Genomic DNA, 23224 nt, shown 5'->3' with positions numbered 1-23224 from the left:
CAGGCGATATTTCGCCTGGCCTTTCATTTTTAAAATCTGTACAAAAATACAAAGAGCATTTGACTAACAATTCATGCCCCAATGAGACTAATGCTGAATGACAGGGATACACTATCAATCTCATTCTTCAGCAAGAATTTTCAAGCTTTTCTTTAAAGTTACTTTATCTATAACTGGAATGTTTTTTTAATCTTTTTCATCTATAATGTAAAATATTATAATACAATCTTCTCTATTTTGGTATCCACCAAAAATTTTTGCACTTTAAAATTCAGAACTCCCAAATCACATGGTTTTCCGTTAGATGGAAATTCTGAAAGCTGGAAGCCAGAACATCTGGAAGACGCCAGGATGAGGAAAACTGCTAATAGAAGTCAACAAAACATCTTTATTTAACCAATCAAAATACATTTTCCAGATAATCCTGCATCTTTTTTCAGAGGAAGGGGGAAGCCTATCTCCATTAGATTAAGATTGACCCAACAAAACTGGAGACGGATCTTTTCATTCTTTAATGAAAAGGGTGAAACCTTTCCATTGTCTTAAGCCCCAGATGCTTCTAAAAGCATAATCTTCATTAAGGAACCCTCATTATGGAATTTCCAACCCTTGGCAATGTATTTGCAATTACCATTAGTTCAGTTTAGCTGACTGCTTAAGATACATGTCTTGCCGTAGGCTTTTGAATCCTCTTAATGTGCTTGTTCCTGCTGTTTTGAATGTAAGCATTGCTTTTAATGTTTGGTAATCAGCTCTGTTGCTTTATATTGTCAACTGTGATCCTCTGATAAAAAAAGTGTAATCTATAAATAAAAAATATGTACTAATAATATGAATAGTTACAGCTTCCAAGTGCCCTCAAGGCTTCATATCAAAAATAATTCTTAGGTTTCTTCAGACAGAACAGTAGAAATTTCCCTCTATCTTTGCTCCAAACAAAATAACTATTTTACAACAGTGAGCACAATTCTTTAATAAATCAGAAAAGCAGAGACCAAAAGATCAAATACTGTATAAAAACAATTTCATTTTCAACACTAGTGCTTTCTACCTCATGCCATTCCAAACTAAGGGGCCACTGAAATAACTTTTCTACTGGCCTAAAAAGAAATATAAATAATATCCGCCACAAAGTCAGATCTTTCTAAATTTTGGATGTAGACCAAATACAACCACCACCCAGAAGCCAAACTACAGCAGTGCTCCCAACTGTTGTAGCCCCCTCTGACTTGCACACAAAGCAAACCGACAAACACCATAAACACATGACCAGACCACAAACTCGCAGCCAGACAAAAATTGTTACACCCCAGACACACACTACAAGACAGCTAAGTAGCCTGCAAGCTCCAACTACTCAGGATATCACCCCCAATCCACAAACATCAACTAATCAGCATACATCAATTACATCAATGTCCCCAGGTGTTACCACACTGACTCACCAGGAAGTTTCAACTCAGCTTGCAGCTGCTGAGCCAGCACACCACATCCACCCACCAGTATTTATAGAGGGAAGGCAGCTCAGGTCTCGCTGTGTTTGCCCTAGAACAAGGACAGAAGCGCGAGCCTGAAGATGCCGAGTGGGACCTCGTCAAAATGTCACCAGAAATCTCTGAATCCTACATGGGAAGAAACCCGAATATGCCAAGACCGTCATGCCTGTACCCGTGAAAATCTACGAAAACACACACACACACACAGATAGAGATAGATAGATAGATAGATAGATATAGATACATAGATAGATATAGATATAGATATAGATATATAGATATAAATACACACACGCACATATCACAACACAATGCTGTCAGATACTAAATTGACAGAGGACATACTCCAATTTAAACATAATCATACTTGTAAATTGAATAATTTGGGCGGCATATAAATCAACGAAATGAAATGAAATTATATTATATTACATTACATTAATCAGTATTCAATTATCTTGTTTTTACATTTAAAAATAAATGGGAATTAAATGGTAAGATTCCAGAGAATTTTGATATTGTAAACACAATGAATTCAATTTATTCTATCTTTATTTGCTCCTCCCTGCTAGTGATCTTTAAGTAAACCTATCCAGCATGTTGGTGGAAAAGTGCTTACTACTTGCTTCTGATTAAAAAGAAGGAAAAAAGATTCTCATTAATAAATATTGTGTTCAACATATTAATAAATAATATGTATAAATCAACATAAATTGATTTAGTCAGCAAAATAAATATGCTAAGTTTTAATGTATGAATTCACTATTCACATAGAAATGAAAACAGCAACTTGTATGATATCTTAAATCTTCCAGGAAGTTGTTATATTTGCTTTTACTTGAAAGCCACTTATTTATTTTATCATCAGAGTTAAAAATGAAACAAAAAACATTTTTAATAATGCCCAACTTTTCTTATAGTTAATACAAATAGCCATAATATTTGCCAAACAAAAAAGCATCTTATCTTATTTACCTGGAAATGGCAAATAAATTAGGATTTGCAGATGACAAGCGAGAATACTCATTTTTCAGATTTATTTTTTGACTGAAAACAGCCTCTGCTCCCCAATCCCTTCCCTTAAAAATAGTCAAGCAATTTTTCCAGGAATAGAGATGATAGTAAAGCAGAAAGCACAACTCAAAACTCCTCAACAACTTGCAGTGCTTCTCTGACAGGAAAAGTTGACAGAAATGGATTCCCCCCAAAACAGTGTATATGAAGTTTCACAGATCAAAACTAAGATGATGAGAAAGAACGTCATATTATTTGGTACATATAAATAGGATTCAAGAGTTTTTTCAAATATTTGGAGTTCAGAAGTCCAATCTAAAAGCATATTCCCCTTCATTTGATCATTCTAATTAAGAACTAGGAGCTCAGAATAAAACATTTGCAATCTTGTTCTTTTTCTATTCCCCCAAGTCATTTGCCAACCAATCAATTTCAATTATTTATTTCTATGATTTCAAAGAGCACAAACTAAATACTTTCAAGCAAATTTCTGAGTGTATAAAGCAGGAGTGTCAAACTCAATATCATTGAGGGCCACATTAGGGGTGTTTGATCTCAGGGGGCCGGGTGATGGTGGTCAGGGTGAGTGCAGCCAGGAGGCCATTGTGGCTTGAAACAGAGCCCAGGTGGGTGTTGTGTGGACTCATTGAGCTCCATTTTTGCTGGCAGAGGTACCCTGGGACGGTCCTTTGCAAATCTAAGCACCGTGTGGGCCAAATCAAGCCCCTGGGTCTTGAGTTTTGACACCCCAGCTATAAAAATGTGTTTTAACTTTTTGTTTACTACAAAGTTTAATTCCTCCTTACCCACAGAACTGCAGGGCACACAGACCCTAGCAATATGCAAATGAGGATAAAGCAAGAATATTACAAAATTATAAGACTAGAAACAAGAGTATACATTATAACACATTATTTTAAAATATTCTTGTAAATTCTGTTATATATATTTACATATCCTACTCTTTAAAATTCAGTGTGGGATCCCAGAGAGTAAATAATGATAGACACCATCTTAAGAACAGGTAGCTTCCTTCTTCAACAGGCAGTAAATTCTGGGTTGTTAACAGCTGCTTTGCACGATTTATCATGAGCCAAGGAGTATTGCCTCTTGCAAAGGACTGAATACAAATGCCTGCTGTATTGGACCACACTTCACAGTATTAAAATGAGATAATTCATAAAGGAAAGCAGGGAAAGTAGCATTTCACACTTTGACTCTAAGCTATAAATAGTTGTGGCATTTTCAAGAAAGTTCTTCAGAGTTTTAAGCATTCTACATACTTCACCTTTCATTGCAGACATAGAATAGAATCTAACTTGTTAAATAATAACACATACCAAGTTTTCTTGATTTCTGGCAGCTACTTTCTGATCATCTTCTCCCCCATTTTTCATGTATTTAACTTCCTCCACAGGTTTGATTCTATATTCATCTGGAAATTGAAAGAAGAAAAAGTCACACATAAAAGTTGTAATAGAAACTACAGGGCTTACAGCAAGGGTGTCAAACTCGTGGCATCATGTTGTCGACATGTGTCATATATATATACATACAGTGGTACTTCTTCTTACAAACTTAATTTGTTCCGTGACCAGGTTCGTAAGTAGAAAAGTTTGCAAGAAGAAACCATTTTTCCCATAGGAATCAATGTAAAAGCCAATAATGCGTGCAAACGCATCCCAAAACTCCCCCCTTTTGCCTTATTACTGCCGGCATTCAGATCCTTGTTCAGGAGTGGGTGGAGGAGGCGCTGGGGGGGGGACAGTGGAGGCTGCCAGGAAGGAGCCTCGTAGGTGGAATAACACGCGCGGGAAGCTGCCTGGTGGCTTGTCAGCCGGCAGGACTTCCACCCTCCTTGAAAGTGTTTTCGGTGGCGGCAGTAGGCAGAGGGGAATCCCAGCCGTGGCAAGGACTGGAGCTTCGACCTCAGACAAAAAAAGTGAGAGCAGGAAGGAAGACCCTTGTTCATTCTGTCTCCTCCTCCTTCTTCTCCCCGCCCGCTCATGCGTGCCCTCATCCTCAGCAGCTGCGTTCCCTGGTCAAGAAGCCTTTTTACTTTTTTTGGCCTCTATTTTGTGTGGAGTGGGATCAATAGGAGAAGGAGGAGAGGGACACGTGCTTCTCCTTCTGCCGCTCCTTCCAATTAAGTCAGTTCTCGAGCCTGTGGGGGAAGTGTGGAGTTAAAGCCCGCTGCTTTGGGTGCCTTGAAGGGAAGGGACTCCCCCAGAGGAAGCGGGTGCCAGGCACGGCGTGTGAGCCAGGGAGCCTTGTGTGAGGCCGAAGATCCGGTCCTTGCTATGGCCGGGATTCCTCGCCTCTGGACTGCCGCTGTAAGCTAAGTGAAAATTCCAGGCACTTCGGCCGGCAACAGTCAGCGTTGGCAGTCCGGAGGTAGGGAATCCCGGTGGGGGCAGCAAGCAAATGGGAAATCCCAGCAGTGGCAGTCACAAGGCAGGGTAATCCCTGCGGCAGTAAGAGAGCGCACGCGCAGCAAGAGAGCGCATGCACCCAGGCTCAGGTTCATAAGGTGAAAATGGTTCTTAAGAAGAGGCAAACAAATCTTAAAAACCGGGTTTGTATCTCAAAACGTTTGTATGAAGAGGCACCACTGTGTGTGTGTGTGTGTATGTATGTATGTATGTATGTATGCATGCATGCATGCATGCATGCATGCAGGTATGTATTTCATTTTATTTGCTGTAAGCCAGGAGTGTCAAACTTGCATCATGGTATAACCATATATGCATATGTAAACCATACATAATGGAACAAGCTACTGTATGTAGTTTTCATAATGTCACTTAGCAACTTAACAAAAAACTTTTTTGTGCAGTACTATCCCTAGGGATTAGAAATAGTAAAGAGAACGAACAATAAAAAAAACCCTTGAAGTACAGTATATCAATATGTTAAGAGTATTTTGATAAATGACCTTGAAATTTATCAATATGTTAAGAGTATTTGGATCAGTTCAAAATATAATTGAATGGTCAAATGTGTACCTTTAATATAATTCTGAGCATACATACCTAGCATACGCAACTGAAAAGCACCACAGAGAGTTGAGCCAAGGTGCATCTCCCTGATACCATATGCTGGGGCACAGGGAGAGATAATAAGTTAAAGAAAAGGAAACAGAACAGGGGTTCATGAATAGCCATCAAGAAGGGAGAATAGAAAATAGTGCCTCTCTCAAACATTAAGAAAGATGTTTTTAAATTTTAATTTCAAATAATCTGAAGATAGAGTAAAAAGTAAGCAGTAAATTTTAAGTTTATTAATAATGATACATAATCAAGAAGAAAACGCAACTTTTTTTTAAAAAAAGTCCGTCTTCAACCAAAGGGGCTGTGAGAGAAATAGCAAACATAATTTATTTTAAATAAAGATAATAATATCAGAATTCGCAGATAGCAATGGCCGACCACTGACCATTTTTCTCATAGAACTAAATCCCAATGTTATTCATGAAGCTGTCCAGGAGGAGATGCATAATTCATAAAAGGAAATACTTTACACATTGACTAAACTTTCATGATGCCCTCTATGGTGCTACTGATGGAACAGTGAAAGAAGTTGAAGTGATTCTCCAGGGCCCCTGACCTTGCCATCCTGTGACTGATCTCAATAGCTAGTTCTCAACTTATGAATAGTTGCTTAGTGAGTGTTTGAAACTATAACTATAGTATCCCCAAAAAGATACTAATGACCCAAAATTATAGTAACTACTTCCCAAGATCATGTGATTCATATCTTGGGCACTAAGGAACTGCCCACGGTTGCAGCCATTTGCAGTATTCCAAAATAATACAACCATCGTTTATGGCATTTACTTCCAGTTTCCAGCAAAAAACAAATTTAAAAAACGTTGCTGCAGAGAATGAGTTCACTTTATGGCTGCTGTTAAAAAAGCCATACAAATAGGTCAGTCATGTGATGACCTGTTTAATGATCAGCAAAACTTACAAGCATCATTCCGGCTCAATTATAGTTATAAGTCAAGGACTACCTGTATCTGATTGTTACATATTCAAGATCTTCCCTGCTCATAGTCACTTATTTGGCTTCTTCATTTTTCTCCAAGTCTTCCTCTACTGTTATTTTTTGCCATTTTTTTTCTATCAAAAATCCTTATCATTGTCAAAGGAAACTTTCTGGATATCAGCAATAATGGAATAATTCTCAGGTGCTCATATTCTGTCATTGCGTTTCCACAAATATTGGATTGGGGACTGTGGAAATAGTATATTTACTTTATTTACTTATTTCATTCATATCCTAAACTCAATATCCTTTCCTCCAGCTTCCTTGGAGATCTTCCTTCCTTCAATTTCCATAGCAACAACCATGTGAGTTAATTCTGGCTGAAAGTTACTGGTCTTCCAAAAAAACACCAAGCGAGTTTCAACAGAGGATACAACAGAACCTGGTCCTCCCCTGTTATTGTACAGCAGTGGTCCCCAACCTTTTTTCCCACCAGGGACCAGTTTTAGCAAGACAATTTTTCTATGGCCCGATGGGGGTAGAAAGGGGTGTGGTTGGGGGCGGGATTAAGCATGGGGGTGTAGACTAGACTCATGTACACATGAAAACACAAGAGAAAGTGCAAACCCGTAGCAACTGGGCCGGTGCATCCCCCTCCCCAATGTACACCCCGCTAGATCCGGGCGAAGCATCCCCTTCCCACCATAAGCAAAGGCAAGGGGAGGCTTCCGGTTTGGTGGAGATCGCGGCAGGACGTGTCTGGCAGGGCTCTGCCAAGCGAATCCTTTCTACCCCCTCCGAAGGTCGCATTTGCGATCGGATCGGGCCCGGATGGCCCGATCCATGAACAGGGGACTCTCCTCTGCCCGAGGACCCATCGCCAGGACTCCGGAGGCAGCGGTTCGTCCCGCAGCTTCGGAGACGGGAGAACCGCTCCTCTTTGATTAAGAGGACCGGCCAGCGCTTTCTCCCCTCACTCAGTGGGAAGAATAAAAATCAAAGAAGCGAAAGTACAAATATTTACATCTACATTGGAAAAGAATATAGCAGACAAAGGACCTAAGGTAAAAACCTCTATTCTGTTTCGTGTTTAAAGCCAGAAGATCGTAAAAGTTCCAAGTAAAAGTTTTTTTTCTCTAGGGCGAAAGTGAAAGTTTTCTCTTGTTTAAACCCATCCGCAAATAACAGCCGGATCTAATTCTTTTTTTCACTTTTACTTTTCCATCTTGAACGCGAACTTTGGAACTTATAAAATAATTTACTGACTTCATGGTTTAACAAAATAGTTTAAATTTGACATGACTATTTAGAAAACTTTAACTGCTAAAGGAAATTCCTAGTGATGATCAGAATTTGTTGTTGATAGATTTTTAAAATCATAATGTTCTGGACTTAATTTCTGAAGCGGAGGAATACAGTTTTGCTGCCTTTTTTTTTTTTCTGCTGCTCCTTTTTACAATATGAAATAACTTAATAACTATGAACTAAATGGAATCTAGAAGAGATTGAAATCACTTCTTTTTTGGATTACTTATTGTTGGATTAACCTATTTGGAATACTTGCTGAGCCTTTTGGATTACTTGCTGACACCTTTTGGATTATCTGCTGAGAATTCTTTGGTTTAACATCTGCCTGCTGCACCGAAATTAACTTGACTCCATCTTGGGATCTGTTTCTTTGTTCTTTGTTCCTGTCTTGAACTTGGAAAATAAACTGACTTCATTTTGAACACAAGCAAGCTTTGGATTTGTTTTACTCTTTGAATTTTGAATTGACATCAAATATAAATTTGTCCTTTGAGATTTGGATTTTCATCTTCACTTCCTAGCAAAACTACAGGATTTATAAGAAGAATTTAAGTATACAATACTGTTATTGTGTCTTTGAATAATTATCTGCTTTTTTTCCCCTGATTTCTCTTTGACTTTCTTCCCTATTCTTGGATATCTTTATTACTAGAAGAAGCTTGGTTTGAACTACATGCATTGTTAAAAAACCTTGGGTTCCTGCTCTATTCTAAATAGTTGAATTAAAATACTACCCCCCTTCCTTTTCTTTTTGAACAACTCTTTTTACTTCATTTTTTTTCCTTTCTCTTTTTTCTTCCCTCCTCCTAAAGTTTCCTCTCCAATTCTTTTTCTTTTGTTTTTTATATATAGTTGATATTCCTTCCCTTTTTTTTACTTTTTGTCTTCCTTTTACTTGAAAAGGCACCTGTTCTTCTGTTCTGTGGCACTAAATAACAATATTTCTTTTTCCTTTTCTTTCTTCTTCTTTCTTTTTTTTTTGAATTCTGTTATTAATTGAACTGTTATTGAATTGATATAGCCATATTATAAGGAAAACAAAATATATTGAACAGATTTGGAATTTATAGTAATTTCTTTTCCTTTTCACTACATATAAAATTGAAACCAACCTTAAAATTTGAAATAGTGGATTCTAACTTGATAATGTCCCACACCTCAACCCTTGTTAAAACAACAAAAAAACAAACTACACCAACTACTCTATCTCCACAAGTCTCACCGCATTCTTCTCCTTCGCATCAAGTGTTAACTATGTCTACCAAAGACAAGGACAAAGACAAAACAATGCAGTCCAATCTTGCAACTATACATGAGACTTTGAATACTTTGAAGGACTTCATGGTCAAATCACAAGAAGACGCTACTCAACAAAGAGAGGCCATAAAGGAGGAGGCAACACAACAAAGAGAAGCCATAAAGGAGGAGGCAACACAACAAAGAGAAGCCATAAAAGCTGACTTGGCAGAATTTAAAGTGGAGATGGCCCAAATGAAAGCTGATATGGGGGAGATGAAAGATCAGATAAAGCAGATCCAACAAACACTTCAAGAAAGTGACGACCGAGTTAAAAAAGTTGAAGAACAATCTGATAAAAATGAGAAAAGAATGGAGTATCTTGAAGGGAGAGCCGATGAGAGATATAGAAGATATGATGAATCTATTATCCAGCTGGAGATGCAACGAGCTTCGTACGGACTTCGATTTCAGAATATAAAAGAGGAAAAAGATGAAGACTTAAAAGTGACTATGGCGGAAATTATTGGAGGTATACTTCAAGAGGACCCCATAGCTTTACAGAGAGAAATCGATGAAGTTTACAGAATCTCGAATAGCTATATCCGTCGGCACAATCTTCCAAGAGAGATACATATTAAATTTACAAGAAAGGCGTTGCGAGATGAGATACTTCACTACTCAAGAAACTCCCCGCCCCAACGTCAGGGAGTAGAAATAAAGATACTAAAGCAAGTTCCAAGAAGTGTCAGAGAAAACAGAAGAGATTATCACTTTCTAACTAAAATTTTGATCAAAGAAAACATTACTTACCGTTGGCTTATTCCACAAGGACTTTCTCTGACATGGCGTTCTACAAGGTACAAACTGGAAAACGTAGAACAAGCTATGTACTTTCTTGAACAGAGCGGTTTGGGCCACTCCGACTACGCAAGTAAGCAACAAGTGGTCCAACTACAACTAGTTCAACAGCAACCAGGGGAAAAATTACCAACCCAGCAAGAAGAAAACTTGGGGGCAACTGCCCAAGTAATAGAGCAGGACCAAGGTGCTAGAAGAGTTCAACCTCAGTGAGAAACCAAAAAACCCATTAAATGACAACGAATAAAGACTTAAAAATCTTTTCCGTAAACGTTAATGGACTTAACGAACCAAGAAAAAGGAAGCAAATTTTTTCTAAAATTAGAAACCAAAATGTTCAGATTGCAATACTACAAGAAGTTCATATTAAAAAAGATAACCAAAAATTATTGTTGAATCCCAAAATTGGAAAAATGTATGCTGCATTAGCAGACCAAAAAAAAAGAGGTGTAGTGATGTATGTCAAGAATTCTATAAATTCCAAACAAATATATAAGGATAAAGAGGGTAGGATATTGATTGTACAAGTAGATATTGAACCTAGACCTCTAGTGGTTGTTTCTATTTATGCTCCCAATGAAGACCAATTGACATTTTACAAAAATTTACACCAAACAATAATAGATTTAGCTATTGATAATTTATTGATAATAGGTGATTTCAATGCTATCGCGAATAGACAATTAGACCACTCAGGAGGGGGAGACAATAAAAAAAGGGGAAAAGGTAAAAAAGCAAGAAGAAATTTGTTACCTAGTACTTTTCAAAAAATGAAAGCGGAATTATTACTAAGCGACATTTGGAGGGAAAGACACCCTCACAAAAGGCAATTTACCTTTTACTCCAATCCTCACAAAATTTGGACGAGAATTGACATGCTATGGGCACCAAAAATGGTGGCAGAACAAATAAGAGAGGTCGACATAGACGTTAATACATGGGCTGATCATAACCCAATAGTGGTCTATATGACGATGAACAACAAACAGAACAACTGGCGGATGAATAGGTATATATTAAATGATAAGAAATATAAGGATTGGATTGAAAAGGAATTAAAAATATTTTTTGAAATTAATAAAACATCAGACACTACTCCACAGAACTTATGGGATACAGTTAAAGCGTATATAAGAGGTTTAACAATATCCTATACAGCAAAACACAATAAGGAAAAGAAATTAGAGTACCTACAATTAACAAATGAACTAAAACAATTAGAATCCTTATCGCAGCAACATATTAAGAACAGAGATCTAAAGACAGAAATAAATGTAATTAAACATAAAATTAGAGTTATAGAACAAAACCAACTAACTGAAAAGATCAAAAGAGCAAAGCAACATTATTTTGAACATGCAAATAAACCTGGCAGATGGCTAGCGTATAAACTTAGAAAACAGAGTCAATCAAAATTAATCCAAAAATTAGAAGATAAAGATGGTAAAATAAAATATGACACAGAAGGTAAGGCAGACATTGTGTATAATTTTTATAAATAATTATATGCTAAAGATCATGTTATCGAAGATGAAGTTTTTAACTATTTAGAGGCTTCAAATTTACCACAAATAACAGAAGATCAACAGGCCACCATGGACGGACCAATAACAATGGAGGAACTCTTAATAACAATTAAAAAACAGAAAAGCAATAAGGCTACAGGCCCAGATGCCATACCTGCAGAATGGTACAAGATAGACAACGAAACAATAAGAAACCATATGTTAGAAACTTTTAATCTATGTAGACTCGAGGGAAAAATTCCCAAATCTTGGTCAGAATCACTGACAACCTTAATACATAAACAGGGTACAGAACCAGAAAAAATTAAAAATTATAGGCCTATATCACTATTAAATGTAGATTATAAGATCTTTATTGCCATTTATGCAGAGAGACTTAAAAGAGTTATAAATGGAATAATACACCAAGACCAAAATGGGTTTCTTCCAGGGAGACAAATTAAAAATAATATTAGAACTGTAATAAATATACTAGAGTACTATGAACAACACTCAGAAAAGACGGCATCTTTAATGTTTTTGGACGCTCAAAAAGCCTTTGACAACGTTAATTGGATATTTATAAAAATGCAATTAAATAAAATGAGATTTGGCCCAAAATTTGTTAACCTAATAGATACCATATATTCAAAACAAACAACGAATATAATATTGAATAACAGTCAATTACCAATACTTGATATAAATAAGGGAGTTCGCCAAGGATGTCCTATATCACCATTGTTATTTATTATGACCCTTGAAACCTTATTAATTAAAATAAGAGCGGACCCCAAAATAAAAGGTTTAACCGTAGGAGATGAAACCTACAAACTCCAGGCCTTTGCAGATGATCTAATGTTTATAATTGAAGAGCCGATTACAACAGTTCCTACCTTACTACAAACCATTGAACAATATGGAAACGTAGCAGGTCTAAAGATAAACAAAAATAAAACACATTACTTGACTAAAAATATTAATAAAACACTAGAAACTAAATTAGAAAGTATTTCTGGAATAAAGATCGTAAAAAAGGTAAAATATTTAGGAATAAATTTAACAGCGAAAACAATAACATTAAAAAATGATAATTATATGAAATTACTAGCAGAAATTAAAAATGACTTAGCAATGTGGAATAATTTGAAAATATCTTTCTTAGGAAGAATTGCAACAATCAAGATGAACATTTTACCCAAGGTCTTATTTCTTTTTCAGACAATACCAATAAACCCAGGGGGTATTTTTTTAAAAACTTTAACAAACTTAGTTAAAAAATTTATATGGCAAGGTAAAAAAGCAAGGATAAAAATGAATTGTTTAGAAGATATTAAAGAAAGAGGTGGATTTGGCCTTCCAAATTGGAAACTATATTATCAGGCCGCTGCATTAACATGGCTTAGAGATTGGATAATTTTAGATAACAAAAGAACACTTGACCTAGAAGGACATGATTTAATGCTTGGATGGCACGCATTTTTATGGTATGATAAGGACAAAAACCATTCATATTTTAAAAGGCATACGTTGAGGAAATACTTATTAGAAGTATGGAAAGACATAAAGAAAAATCATTTTTTAAGTATCCCAGACTGGCTAGCCCCTTTAGAAGCAATAATACATCCAAAGTCTATAAAGGATAAGAAAATAACCTATAGATATAAAGAACTATTAAATGATCAGATGAAGCTTAAATCTAGAATTGAATTACAAGAAGAAGGGATAATAATAGATTGGTGGCACTACGCCCAGATCCGATCTAGATATCAGAAGGATAAAACTCTTTACATTTTTAATAAAAGTAAGAATCCTTTAACTACAGTGATCCCCCGCTCGTTGCGAGGGTTCCGTTCCAGGAGCCCCCGCAACGAGCGGGTTTTCGCGAAGTAGCGATGCGGAAGTAAAAACACCGTCTGCGCATGTGCAGATGGTGTTTTTACTCCCACAGCGCTAGCGAGGAGCCGAAGATTGGGGGCGGCGCGGCTGTTTGCCGCCGGCATGGAGGGCTTCCTAGCAGCCCCCCAAACCCGGGTTGGGGGTCCGGGGGGCGCTGTCTCTCGGCGCTTTCGAGCCGATTCCGGGAGCGAACTCGCTCACGGACTCGGCTCAAAAGCGGCGAGAGAGAGCGTGGACAGGCCCGTTCCTGGCGCTGTCTCTCGCCGCCTTCGAGCCGAGTCCGGGAGCGAACTCGCTCACGGACTCGGCTCGAAAGCGCCGAGAGAGAGCGTTGACAGGCCCGTTCCTGGCGCTCTCTCTCGCCGCCTTCGAGCCGAGTCCGGGAGCGAACTCGCTCACGGACTCGGCTCGAAAGCGCCGAGAGAGAGCGTTGACAGGCCCGTTCCTGGCGCTCTCTCTCGCCGCCTTCGAGCCGAGTCCGGGAGCGAACTCGCTCACGGACTCGGCTCGAAAGCACCGAGAGAGAGCGTTGACAGGCCCGTTCCTGGCGCTCTCTCTCGCCGCCTTCGAGCCGAGTCCGGGAGCGAACTCGCTCACGGACTCGGCTCGAAAGCGGCGAGAGAGAGCGTTGACAGGCCCGTTCCTGGCGCTCTCTCTCGCCGCCTTCGAGCCGAGTCCGGGAGCGAACTCGCTCACGGACTCGGCTCGAAAGCGGCGAGAGAGAGCGTTGACAGGCCCGTTCCTGGCGCTGTCTCTCGCCGCCTTCGAGCCGAGTCCGGGAGCGAACTCGCTCACGGACTCGGCTCGAAAGCGGCGAGAGAGAGCGTTGACAGGCCCGTTCCTGGCGCTGTCTCTCGCCGCCTTCGAGCCGAGTCCGGGAGCGAACTCGCTCACGGACTCGGCTCGAAAGCGGCGAGAGAGAGCGTTGACAGGCCCGTTCCTGGCGCTGTCTCTCGCCGCCTTCGAGCCGAGTCCGGGAGCGAACTCGCTCACGGACTCGGCTCCAAAGCGGCGAGAGAGAGCGTTGACAGGCCCGTTCCTGGCGCTGTCTCTCGCCGCCTTCGAGCCGAGTCCGGGAGCGAACTCGCTCACGGACTCGGCTCCAAAGCGGCGAGAGAGAGCGTTGACAGGCCCGTTCCTGGCGCTGTCTCTCGCCGCCTTCGAGCCGAGTCCGGGAGCGAACTCGCTCACGGACTCGGCTCCAAAGCGGCGAGAGAGAGCGTTGACAGGCCCGTTCCTGGCGCTGTCTCTCGCCGCCTTCGAGCCGAGTCTGGGAGCGAACTCGCTCACGGACTCGGCTCGAAAGCGCCGAGAGAGAGCGTGGACATCGCCCGTATCTAGAAGAAGTTGCCACCCGAGCGCTCTTGCCCGGCGGGAGGCGAAGCATATGGGTGGGGGGGCTGTCAGGACACCCTCCCACCCCAGCACTTTGCATCCCGCCGGCAAAGAGCAATAAGGCAGCAGCTTCTGCCGGACACGGGCAATGGGCGGGACAGAGAAGCGGGAAGAATCAGGAGGTTCCTTTGGCGGCTGGAGGCTGCCTGGCACCCGCTGCAGCCAAAACAACAAAGCCAGGCAGCCCCCAGCTGCCAAAGGAGCCTCCTGATTCTCCCCGCTTCTCTGTCCCGCCCATTGCCCATGTCCGGCAGAAGCTGCCTCCCGTGCCGATGTTCCCCGCCAAGCCCAGTTCGGCTTCCCTGGCTGCTTGGCCGGAGGGGGGGGGGGGCTCGGCCAAAAGGGGCTGGAGACGCAGCGATTTGCCTCCCGCCCCTCGCCCCTGTGCCACCGGCACGTCATCTTCCCTCCCAGACAAAAAGGCCGGCCTTTGGGGATGAAGGGGTGTGTTCAGCTCTGCGTCTCCAGCTCCTTTCGGCCGAGCCCCCCCCCCCCCCGGCCAAGCAGCCAGGGAATCCGAGCCAGGCTTGGCAGGGAACATCGGCACGGGAGGCAGGAGACGGATCGGGCGACCGGAGCAGCAGCCAGGGAAGCCGAGCCGCGTATGGCGGTGACGGCGGCCGTCTCCTGCCTCCCGCGCCGATGTTCCCTGCCACGCCCGGCTCGGCTTTCCTGGCTGCTTGGCCGGGAGCTGGATGCTGGTGGTGGCGGAGGAAGGCGAATGCGGCTTGGAAGCTGGGAGGGGGGCAGAATATGGGAGGAGAGAGGCTTGCAATAGAGGGTGGAGGAAGCGGCCATGGGAGGGCGAGCTGCCTCAGGGAGGAGGATCGGGCGGGACCAGGTGGGGGCTGGAATTTCTCCGCCAGGGCGAAGGGCGGGCGAGCGGGTGCTGGGGAGGGCTTCTCGCCCTCCCGACAGCAAGAGGGGGGAGCGAACGGCGTGGGCAGGCGAAGGGCGGGCGAGCGGCAGCGAGGAGTTTGCGTGGGCGGTGGGGAAACTCCTCGCTGACGCCAGCAAGAGGGGGAAGACCCAGGGAAGCCGCTGCCATCTACGCATGCGTGCCCGGCACGCATGCGTAGATGGTATTTTTGACTTCCGGGTTGAAAAATAGCGAAGTACCCTGTTCGCAATGGTTGGGGACGCAATAAACGGGGGATCACTGTACTTTAATTACCACTAATTCAACAAAAATGATAGGGAAAATATATAAACTATTTATCGCTCACAAAAATATAGAGTTGACTTTAAAAGATACTATGATAAGATGGTGTAGAAATATTGGCAAGGAAATAGATATAGACACATGGGAGAAAGTATGGATTAATAATTGGAAAATGACTAAATCAGTTTCCCTAAAAGAAAATCAAATCAAAATGTTTTATAGATGGCATCTCCCACCAAATAGGATAGCAAAAATGTTTCCCAAAACATCCCCAATATGTTGGAAATGTAAGAAGGATATAGGAACGTATTATCATCAATGGTGGACATGTGGTAAAGCAAAAATATATTGGAAAATGATTGAAAAAATATTAAAAGAAATAATAAAGCAAGATATAGATAATACCCCGGAATTTTACTTACTAGGTGTTACAAATCAGACCTACAAGAAAGAAATCTTTTATTTAATTATACACATATTAACTGCGGCTAGAATAATATATGCGCAAAATTGGAAAGGGGAGGAAATCCCCAAGGAAGAAGAGGTTATAGCTAAAATATTAGATTGCGCGGAAATGGATATGATGACAAGAAGATTAAGCGATCAAGAGGATACTAAATTTTATGAAACATGGAACAATGTCTATAAATGGATAGATAAGAAAAATAAGATATATCTTTAGTTGTTTTTTTTTTGTATTAGTTTTTACCTAGGTGATAATAATATTAATATTAGTTTAAAAGGACTTTTTGACGATTATGATATAGTAGTGTATGTATGTATAAGTATAAGCAACATACCAAGATGTATAATAGTTGAATTTAGCTCTATTGTTTGGATTGAAAGTTTGATACTATTTTACTATAGTAATTAAGATTATATTAAAGGTATTTTTTTGGTAATTATGTTATACTAACCCTACTTAACACTCACATCAAGATCTGTAAAACTTTAACTCAAATTTATTAACTTTTTTTACTATAATAGTTAACATATATTTAATTATGTATTCTTTTTCTATATTTGAATGTATACTTTCATAAGAAGCGGGGGAAATATACCCCCACTTTATGTTTATTGTTTGTATGTATTTGTCTGTTTTTATGAAAAAAATAATAAAAAAAATTGAAAAAAAAAAAAAAAAAAAGCAAAGGCAAGGGGAAGCCATCCCTCTTCTCATGCAGAAATCCCCCCCCCAGGTTCCCTTCGCACGTTGTGGCTGAGGCAAGTGGCAAAATGCGGGGCGCAGGGAAAGGAGATGGTGGTGGGAAACCAGTGTTTCATGTTGGGGGGGAGGGAAATGGATTTTGGGTAAAACGGGCGTTGCATGCACCGTGCGGGGAACCGAGGTTGCAATCGGGGTGCGAATGAAAGCCCGCATGGAGACACACACACACAACCAATTGGAACAGGCGAGGGAGACGCTGGGTTGGGGGCAATGTTCCCTCTAATTTTTTTTCGGTGTGGGCGGAAAAGTATAGTGTCTGAGCGGCAGTCCCTTTGGGACTGGGCGGCACAGAAGCAAAGAAAATACAAACAAATAAACAAATAAATAAATATTTATATATTGTCTTTTATTATTGTTGTGAGCCGCCCCGAGTCTTCAAAGAGGGGTGGAATACAAATCTAATAAATTATTATTATTATTATTATTATTATTATTATTATTATTATAATATAAATATTTCTCATTTCTCTTTTTCCTCCCCTTTTTGCTTTCATTTCTTTCTCTCTCCCTTCCTCTCCTTTTTTCTCTCTCTCTCTCACTCACTCTATTTCTCTTTCTTTCTTTCTCTCTCTCTTTCTCCCCCTCTCCCCCTCTTGCTCTTTCTCACTCTTTCTCTTTTTCTCACTCTCTCTCTCTCTCGCTGTCTCTTGCTCTCTGTCTCTCTTGTTTTTTCTCTCTCTTGTTCTATCTTTCTCTCTCCTCCTTTCTTCTCTCTCTCTTCCTCTCCTTTTCTCTCTCTCTCTCTATTGCTTTCTTTCTCTCACACTTTCCATCTCTCTCTCTTTTGCTTTCTTTCTCTCTCTCTCTCCTCCTTTTTTCTGTCTCTCTTTCTTACTTGTACACCACAAAGACAACAGAGAGAGAAAGAGAGAGAGAGAGCGGAACGAGAGCAGAGGGCGGCTTGCTGGTCCGTGGCTCCCTGGATGAGTGGCCCTGCATGGCCCTAGCACCAGACTCTGCCGTCGCCTCCGCCCCCGCCCCCCGTCCGACTCTCCAGCTAAGAGGCAGCAGCCATGTCCACCCTTTCACTCTCTCTGGTGTCCACGGCACCCAGCGCCCGGCCCCGTGCCACCTCTATCTCCCGGTAGCACGCCTGACCTCTACCTGCAGGAACGGGTGGTGGGGTACCATGAAGGGACGTGCTTGAAGGCTACCACGGTGCCGTTGTTGTTGTCGTTGTCATGGCGCAAAGCCATGCAGTCCCGGATCGCTCACTTCTTCGGCCAGCAAAGCCGGCTGCCTGGGAAAGCGGCACACTTTTTAAACGTGCACTTCCCGCTTTCCTGGGAAGACGGCTTTGCTGGACGGCGCAGGGCACTGTTCACCTTAGCGATCTTAGGCAAGAAGAAACGAGAGATCCGGGACTGCATGGCTTTCCACCACTTCAAAAGTTTCTGTGCGGGGGGGTACTAATGGTTGCGCGGGCACGCACCCGCGTGGCTTAGAGGTAACAGTGGTTAGGGGATGGGAGGAAAGGGAGGGGGCAGGTGTGGAAGTGCTGACTCCGCAGATCGGTGCAACATGCCCCGTGGCCTGGTACTAGTCCGCGGTCCGGCGGTTGGGGACCCCTGTTGTACAGCATCTTAACCATTACACCACACATGTGGTGCTAAAGTAGAAAGACTCTTGACCACAGTTTGTGTTTTATGCACATTTTTCAACCTGTGTTCTATACCACATTTCCTCAAAAACAGAAGTTTTTGAGATAACATATTAAATTATGGTTATATGTACATATAATACTAATGTTGCCATTATGGGAACAAGTGCATATTTGAAGTACACCCAAGACAAGATATAGCCTTAATCCAGCTATTAAATTCACATTACATAATCAAGAACTTCCAAATTGAAATGCACAAGAGTCAAACTGTTCAATTTTACTAGGCTGCTTTTTATGACTTCTTAAATAATGACTAAAGTCTGCTATTTTTTTATTTCCTCGTGATCGATTGTTGTATCTCTGTAGAACAGCCTTCCTCAATCTAGTGCCCTCCAAATTTGGTGATATATCTAGTCTTAGAATGAAAGAGAATATCTATAGCTCAGGGTTGAAATGAGGGGTCCTTGGTGCTTTTTGAGTTTGCTTGTTTTTACAGATGATTTATTACCCTAACTAGCACCGATGATATTACGTAGTTAGGTAATGAAATGTCTTCAAGAAAACAACCAAGGTCAGAGAACACCACAGTCCTAGAATTCATGATCAGCATACTAACAAACATTAGTGTTGCCTTCTTTCATCTCAGAATATTTTCTTAAAAATGGCATTTTACAAGTTCAAGAGATCTGTTACTTTAAAAAGATTTGTTTCTGCCCCACTAAGAAAAGTACAATTAAAATGTGTGTTGTCAAATTGAAGAATCACTGCCAGAGGTAATTTGAAAAGTCTTAGTTCCTTGCTGAGAAAACAGAAGTGTCTCCTAGGTAACTTGACTGTCAACGTTAGTTAGAAATATCTGACTAATTATGACCTACAGCAGTATATAATATGAATCACAGCAAGTATAAATATCTGTCCTGGAATTGACCCAATGCACTTTGAATTCAAAAACTGGATTTCCACGAGGCTGATAAGTATTATTTTAATTCAAATGTCAACATTCGCAACTGGTAACTGTTGCAATAATTCAAATTTACAAATATTTTCCCCTGACACTTGTACTAATCAAAATGGAATATACGAGAAGACTAAATTTGCTTCTCCCAAACATTTGGAAGCAATTTTGACAACAGAAATAGGAATTGTTACCAGAATGACAGCCAGGATACCAGTCAAACTAGGTTAAGCAAAGCTGTCAAACAGCCTGTCATTGAAAACATAGGGTAACTATCTAATGTTCTGCGGCGTCAAGAACAACCTTGCAGAATGAACATCCTATATATTTCATGACCTTAGAATAGGTTCTAAGCAGTGAAGGGCTGCGAAAAAATTTACTACCACACTGTGGATGTGGCTTGCCAGCCATGTGACCAGGTGGGAGTGGTTTGAAGATCATGTGACTGGGGGTGGCTTAAAGGTCATATAATTGGCTTAAAGGTGGCCAACTTGATGTCACTCACGTTAAGGGTTTGGGTTCTCCTCGCCTCGAAGAGGTATACAATTTCCCTTACTATTACTGAACATCCAAAATATACTATTTAATTCTATGGAGGCCATATGTGTACATAGGTATTATACACAGGCACACAAAAATATACATTATCTACTATATAAAGTGCATGTACACAACACACATTATTCTAAAATTATACACATTCAACATCATTTACTGCAATAAGAAAAACATACCCAGAGCCCAGAAGGGAAAAAAAGAAAAAAAAAATCAAACTTTTTCCACCGGTTCTGCATACCGTGCAGCATCATAAAAATCTAGTTACACATGCATATTTACTCAGAACCAGAAACACTTCATTTTTCATTCACAATCATGTCAACCTTTCTAATACTTTCTAATACTGCGACCCCTTAATGCAGTGACCCCAAACCATAAGTTTAGCACCAATTCTCCTAATAGAGCTTTAAGATGATTGGCAGGAAGGTCAGAAGGACATTCCTACTGTAAACGTCTGATTGGTCGGATTGTAAAAAGTATGTTCCAAGGCACCTGAACAGAAGCTTTAGTTCCTAACAAACACAATGGGAAATTTGTCTTTTTCCATGGTCTTAGGTGACCGCTGTGAACAGACCCCTGTTTGTTTGGAGAATTGGTGCTAGACCTCAATATGAGGAAATGTATTAAGGGGTTGTGGCATTAGAAAGGTTGCCTTAGGAGTAGGCATTGGCAATCATATCTTGCACATCCACTGGGAGGTATTGCCAGCTACCCTCCATAGGGCAGATCTCCACCGCAGTAGTGGTGAACGTCAAAGAGGGAGTCACCTGAGGGGTTGTTGGCCCCAGGGCCAAGCCGATTGGTTCCCCAGTCAATTAGGGGTCCCCTTGCACCATGCTTTGGGAGGCCATGGGCTGATCTGGTGACCAGTTCCTGTCAGAGACAGTTCCTGCATCCACAGGCTCTGAGGAGCCACTTGGAGTGGAAGAGAAAGCAGATTCTGAGGAGACTGCAGCAATAGTAGAGGCAGCTGTTGGGGTGCCTCCGAGAGGGACACCTCTGCTTGCTTCTGGGCCTTGGCGAATTGTTTTTTCTAAGGGCTTCAGTATCCTCACAGCATCTTTTAATGCTGTTGCAGATGCCTGTTTCTCAGTGGTCTTAGAGCCCTTTTCTTTTGTAGTCCTGTCTGTAAAAGAAGTCTGACTTTGGGCTGTGGCCTTTAAGTGGCCAGATGAAGTGGAGGCCTCACGCCCTTTATCAGACTTTCCAAATATGGTGAAAGGCAAATAAAGCCCTGTGTCATACAGTTAAGTAGAGTAGCATCACATCCTTAGAGTGGAAAGGAGTGGTGCCCTGAGCTAGGGACTCCTATAATGTGGCTGGGCAAAGAGATGACCAGTGCTGTTCCACGGATTTCTGGGAACAACACTCACCCAAAGCAGTATCAATTAGCAGCAGTAAGTGGCTATGACAAGCAAGCACTGGGAAAGTCTAGCAATAAAGTGGCTATTGCAATCGCAATGATCACTAGTCCTTTGAATCTGAAAATGCCAACGCATTTTGGCATCTCAAAATGACCGCCGACACCAAAGGTAACTGAATTCTGCAATAATGGCCAAACAAAATGGCCACCATGACAAAATCTTTCTGGCGATAGGCAGATTGCAGCAGGTAAAATGACCACCGCCAGCCACAGAGCCAAAACAAACCTCTCCAGCACTATCAGTTTCCCTACCTTCTCAAGTTGGAGCACAGATCCTCCAACTACTAAATCAGTTCATTCGCCAAGAAGAAGAATAGAGAGGATCTGTGTCTCTCCCTATGGCCACTCTGCTAAGAATATAGCCCTGTGAGGTAGAGACTGCAGCTGCCTCAGCTGTTAGACAAGAACTTTAAAAACTTCAGTCGTTATAAGGTAGCTGAGCTAAGAAAAACATATCCCTCTTGCACCGACTGAGTTTGAAAACTGACTCATCACAGCCAGTGCAATACAGAGGGCGTGTTTAATTCAATTAATTTACTCAGTCCTCGTGGCAACCAATGAAGTTAACCCATGTTTGGACTCACCTTTAGGAGTGCATAGGAGAATTATTTATACACAAATAACGAAAGAATTTCATGTGGAGACAAAAAAAAACCCCCTACAATGCTACCATAGCAACATAATGAAGCAACATGACATCCATTAATATCAGTCTCAGTGATAAATGAGTACATCACCAAGTACTACTGAATCAATTACCAAGTACGGAAAAAACTAATAAATTAAGCAATATGATATGCAGCTCCAACACAAAGAGGAAATCTGAGAGATGAAAATAATAAAAACCTCACCTCACAAATCAGATCAAATACATCTTGAATGAAACATAGTTTTCACAAATTCAAACTTTATCAACCAGATATTTCTAGTCCAGATTTATCCAGACAAATTTTCAGATATGTTTCACAATGTGGAGATCCTGTGAACTACGCAACAGAAAATATTTTAAAATTAGTTTAAAACAGGGGTCCCCAACCCTTTGGCCTGTTAGGAATCAAGGCATACAGTTGGAGGTAAGCAGCGGGTGAGCAGCCCCTCCCCAGCACTAGCATCACACCTCAAATGGTGTGGTGATACTAGAGCTGGCATTAAATTCTCATAGGAGTGCAAATGCTATTGTAAGCTGCAAATGCAAGGGATCTAGATCCATGGAAAAATTGTCTCCCACGAAACTGGTCCCTGGTGCCACAAAGGGTGGGGAGGGGACCGCTGGCATAAAACATAAATATTATGTTTCATCACATTCAGATATATCCTTATCAATGTACATATAGAGTACATACTGGGAATGCCTCTTTAAAACATATGCATTAGTAGAATTTCACTACGCAGCAAAACTAATTATGAGCAGCTTTATCTGAAGCTAACTACATGGAGATGGACAAATTCAAATGCTTTTACTATTGGATTTGTACTGTTTTATTGTTGTGAGCCGCTCCGAGTCTCCGGAGAGGGGCGGCATAGGAACCTAATAAATAATAATAATAATAATAAATACTAATTGCAGCGGTGTTCAGTTGAAATGGATGCAAAT

At 41.1% G+C, this 23224-nt stretch overlaps 1 protein-coding gene across 3 annotated transcripts in view; it reads right to left on the bottom strand.

Annotated features, from left to right (window-relative positions):
* Positions 1-23224, bottom strand: part of C3H1orf21 (chromosome 3 C1orf21 homolog) — a 160238-nt gene that overhangs the window by 65389 nt on the left and 71625 nt on the right. For all 3 annotated transcript variants that reach the window (XM_070746313.1, XM_070746310.1, XM_070746311.1), the window contains exon 3: positions 3851-3945. In XM_070746313.1, coding sequence (XP_070602414.1) covers positions 3851-3945 — 95 coding nt within the window. The remainder of the gene's footprint in view (positions 1-3850; positions 3946-23224) is intronic.

This window comes from Erythrolamprus reginae, chromosome 3 (genome assembly GCF_031021105.1).
Source record: "Erythrolamprus reginae isolate rEryReg1 chromosome 3, rEryReg1.hap1, whole genome shotgun sequence".
In the NCBI taxonomy this organism is placed as follows: domain Eukaryota; kingdom Metazoa; phylum Chordata; class Lepidosauria; order Squamata; family Dipsadidae; genus Erythrolamprus; species Erythrolamprus reginae.
This window is presented reverse-complemented; position numbering and strand designations above follow the sequence as displayed.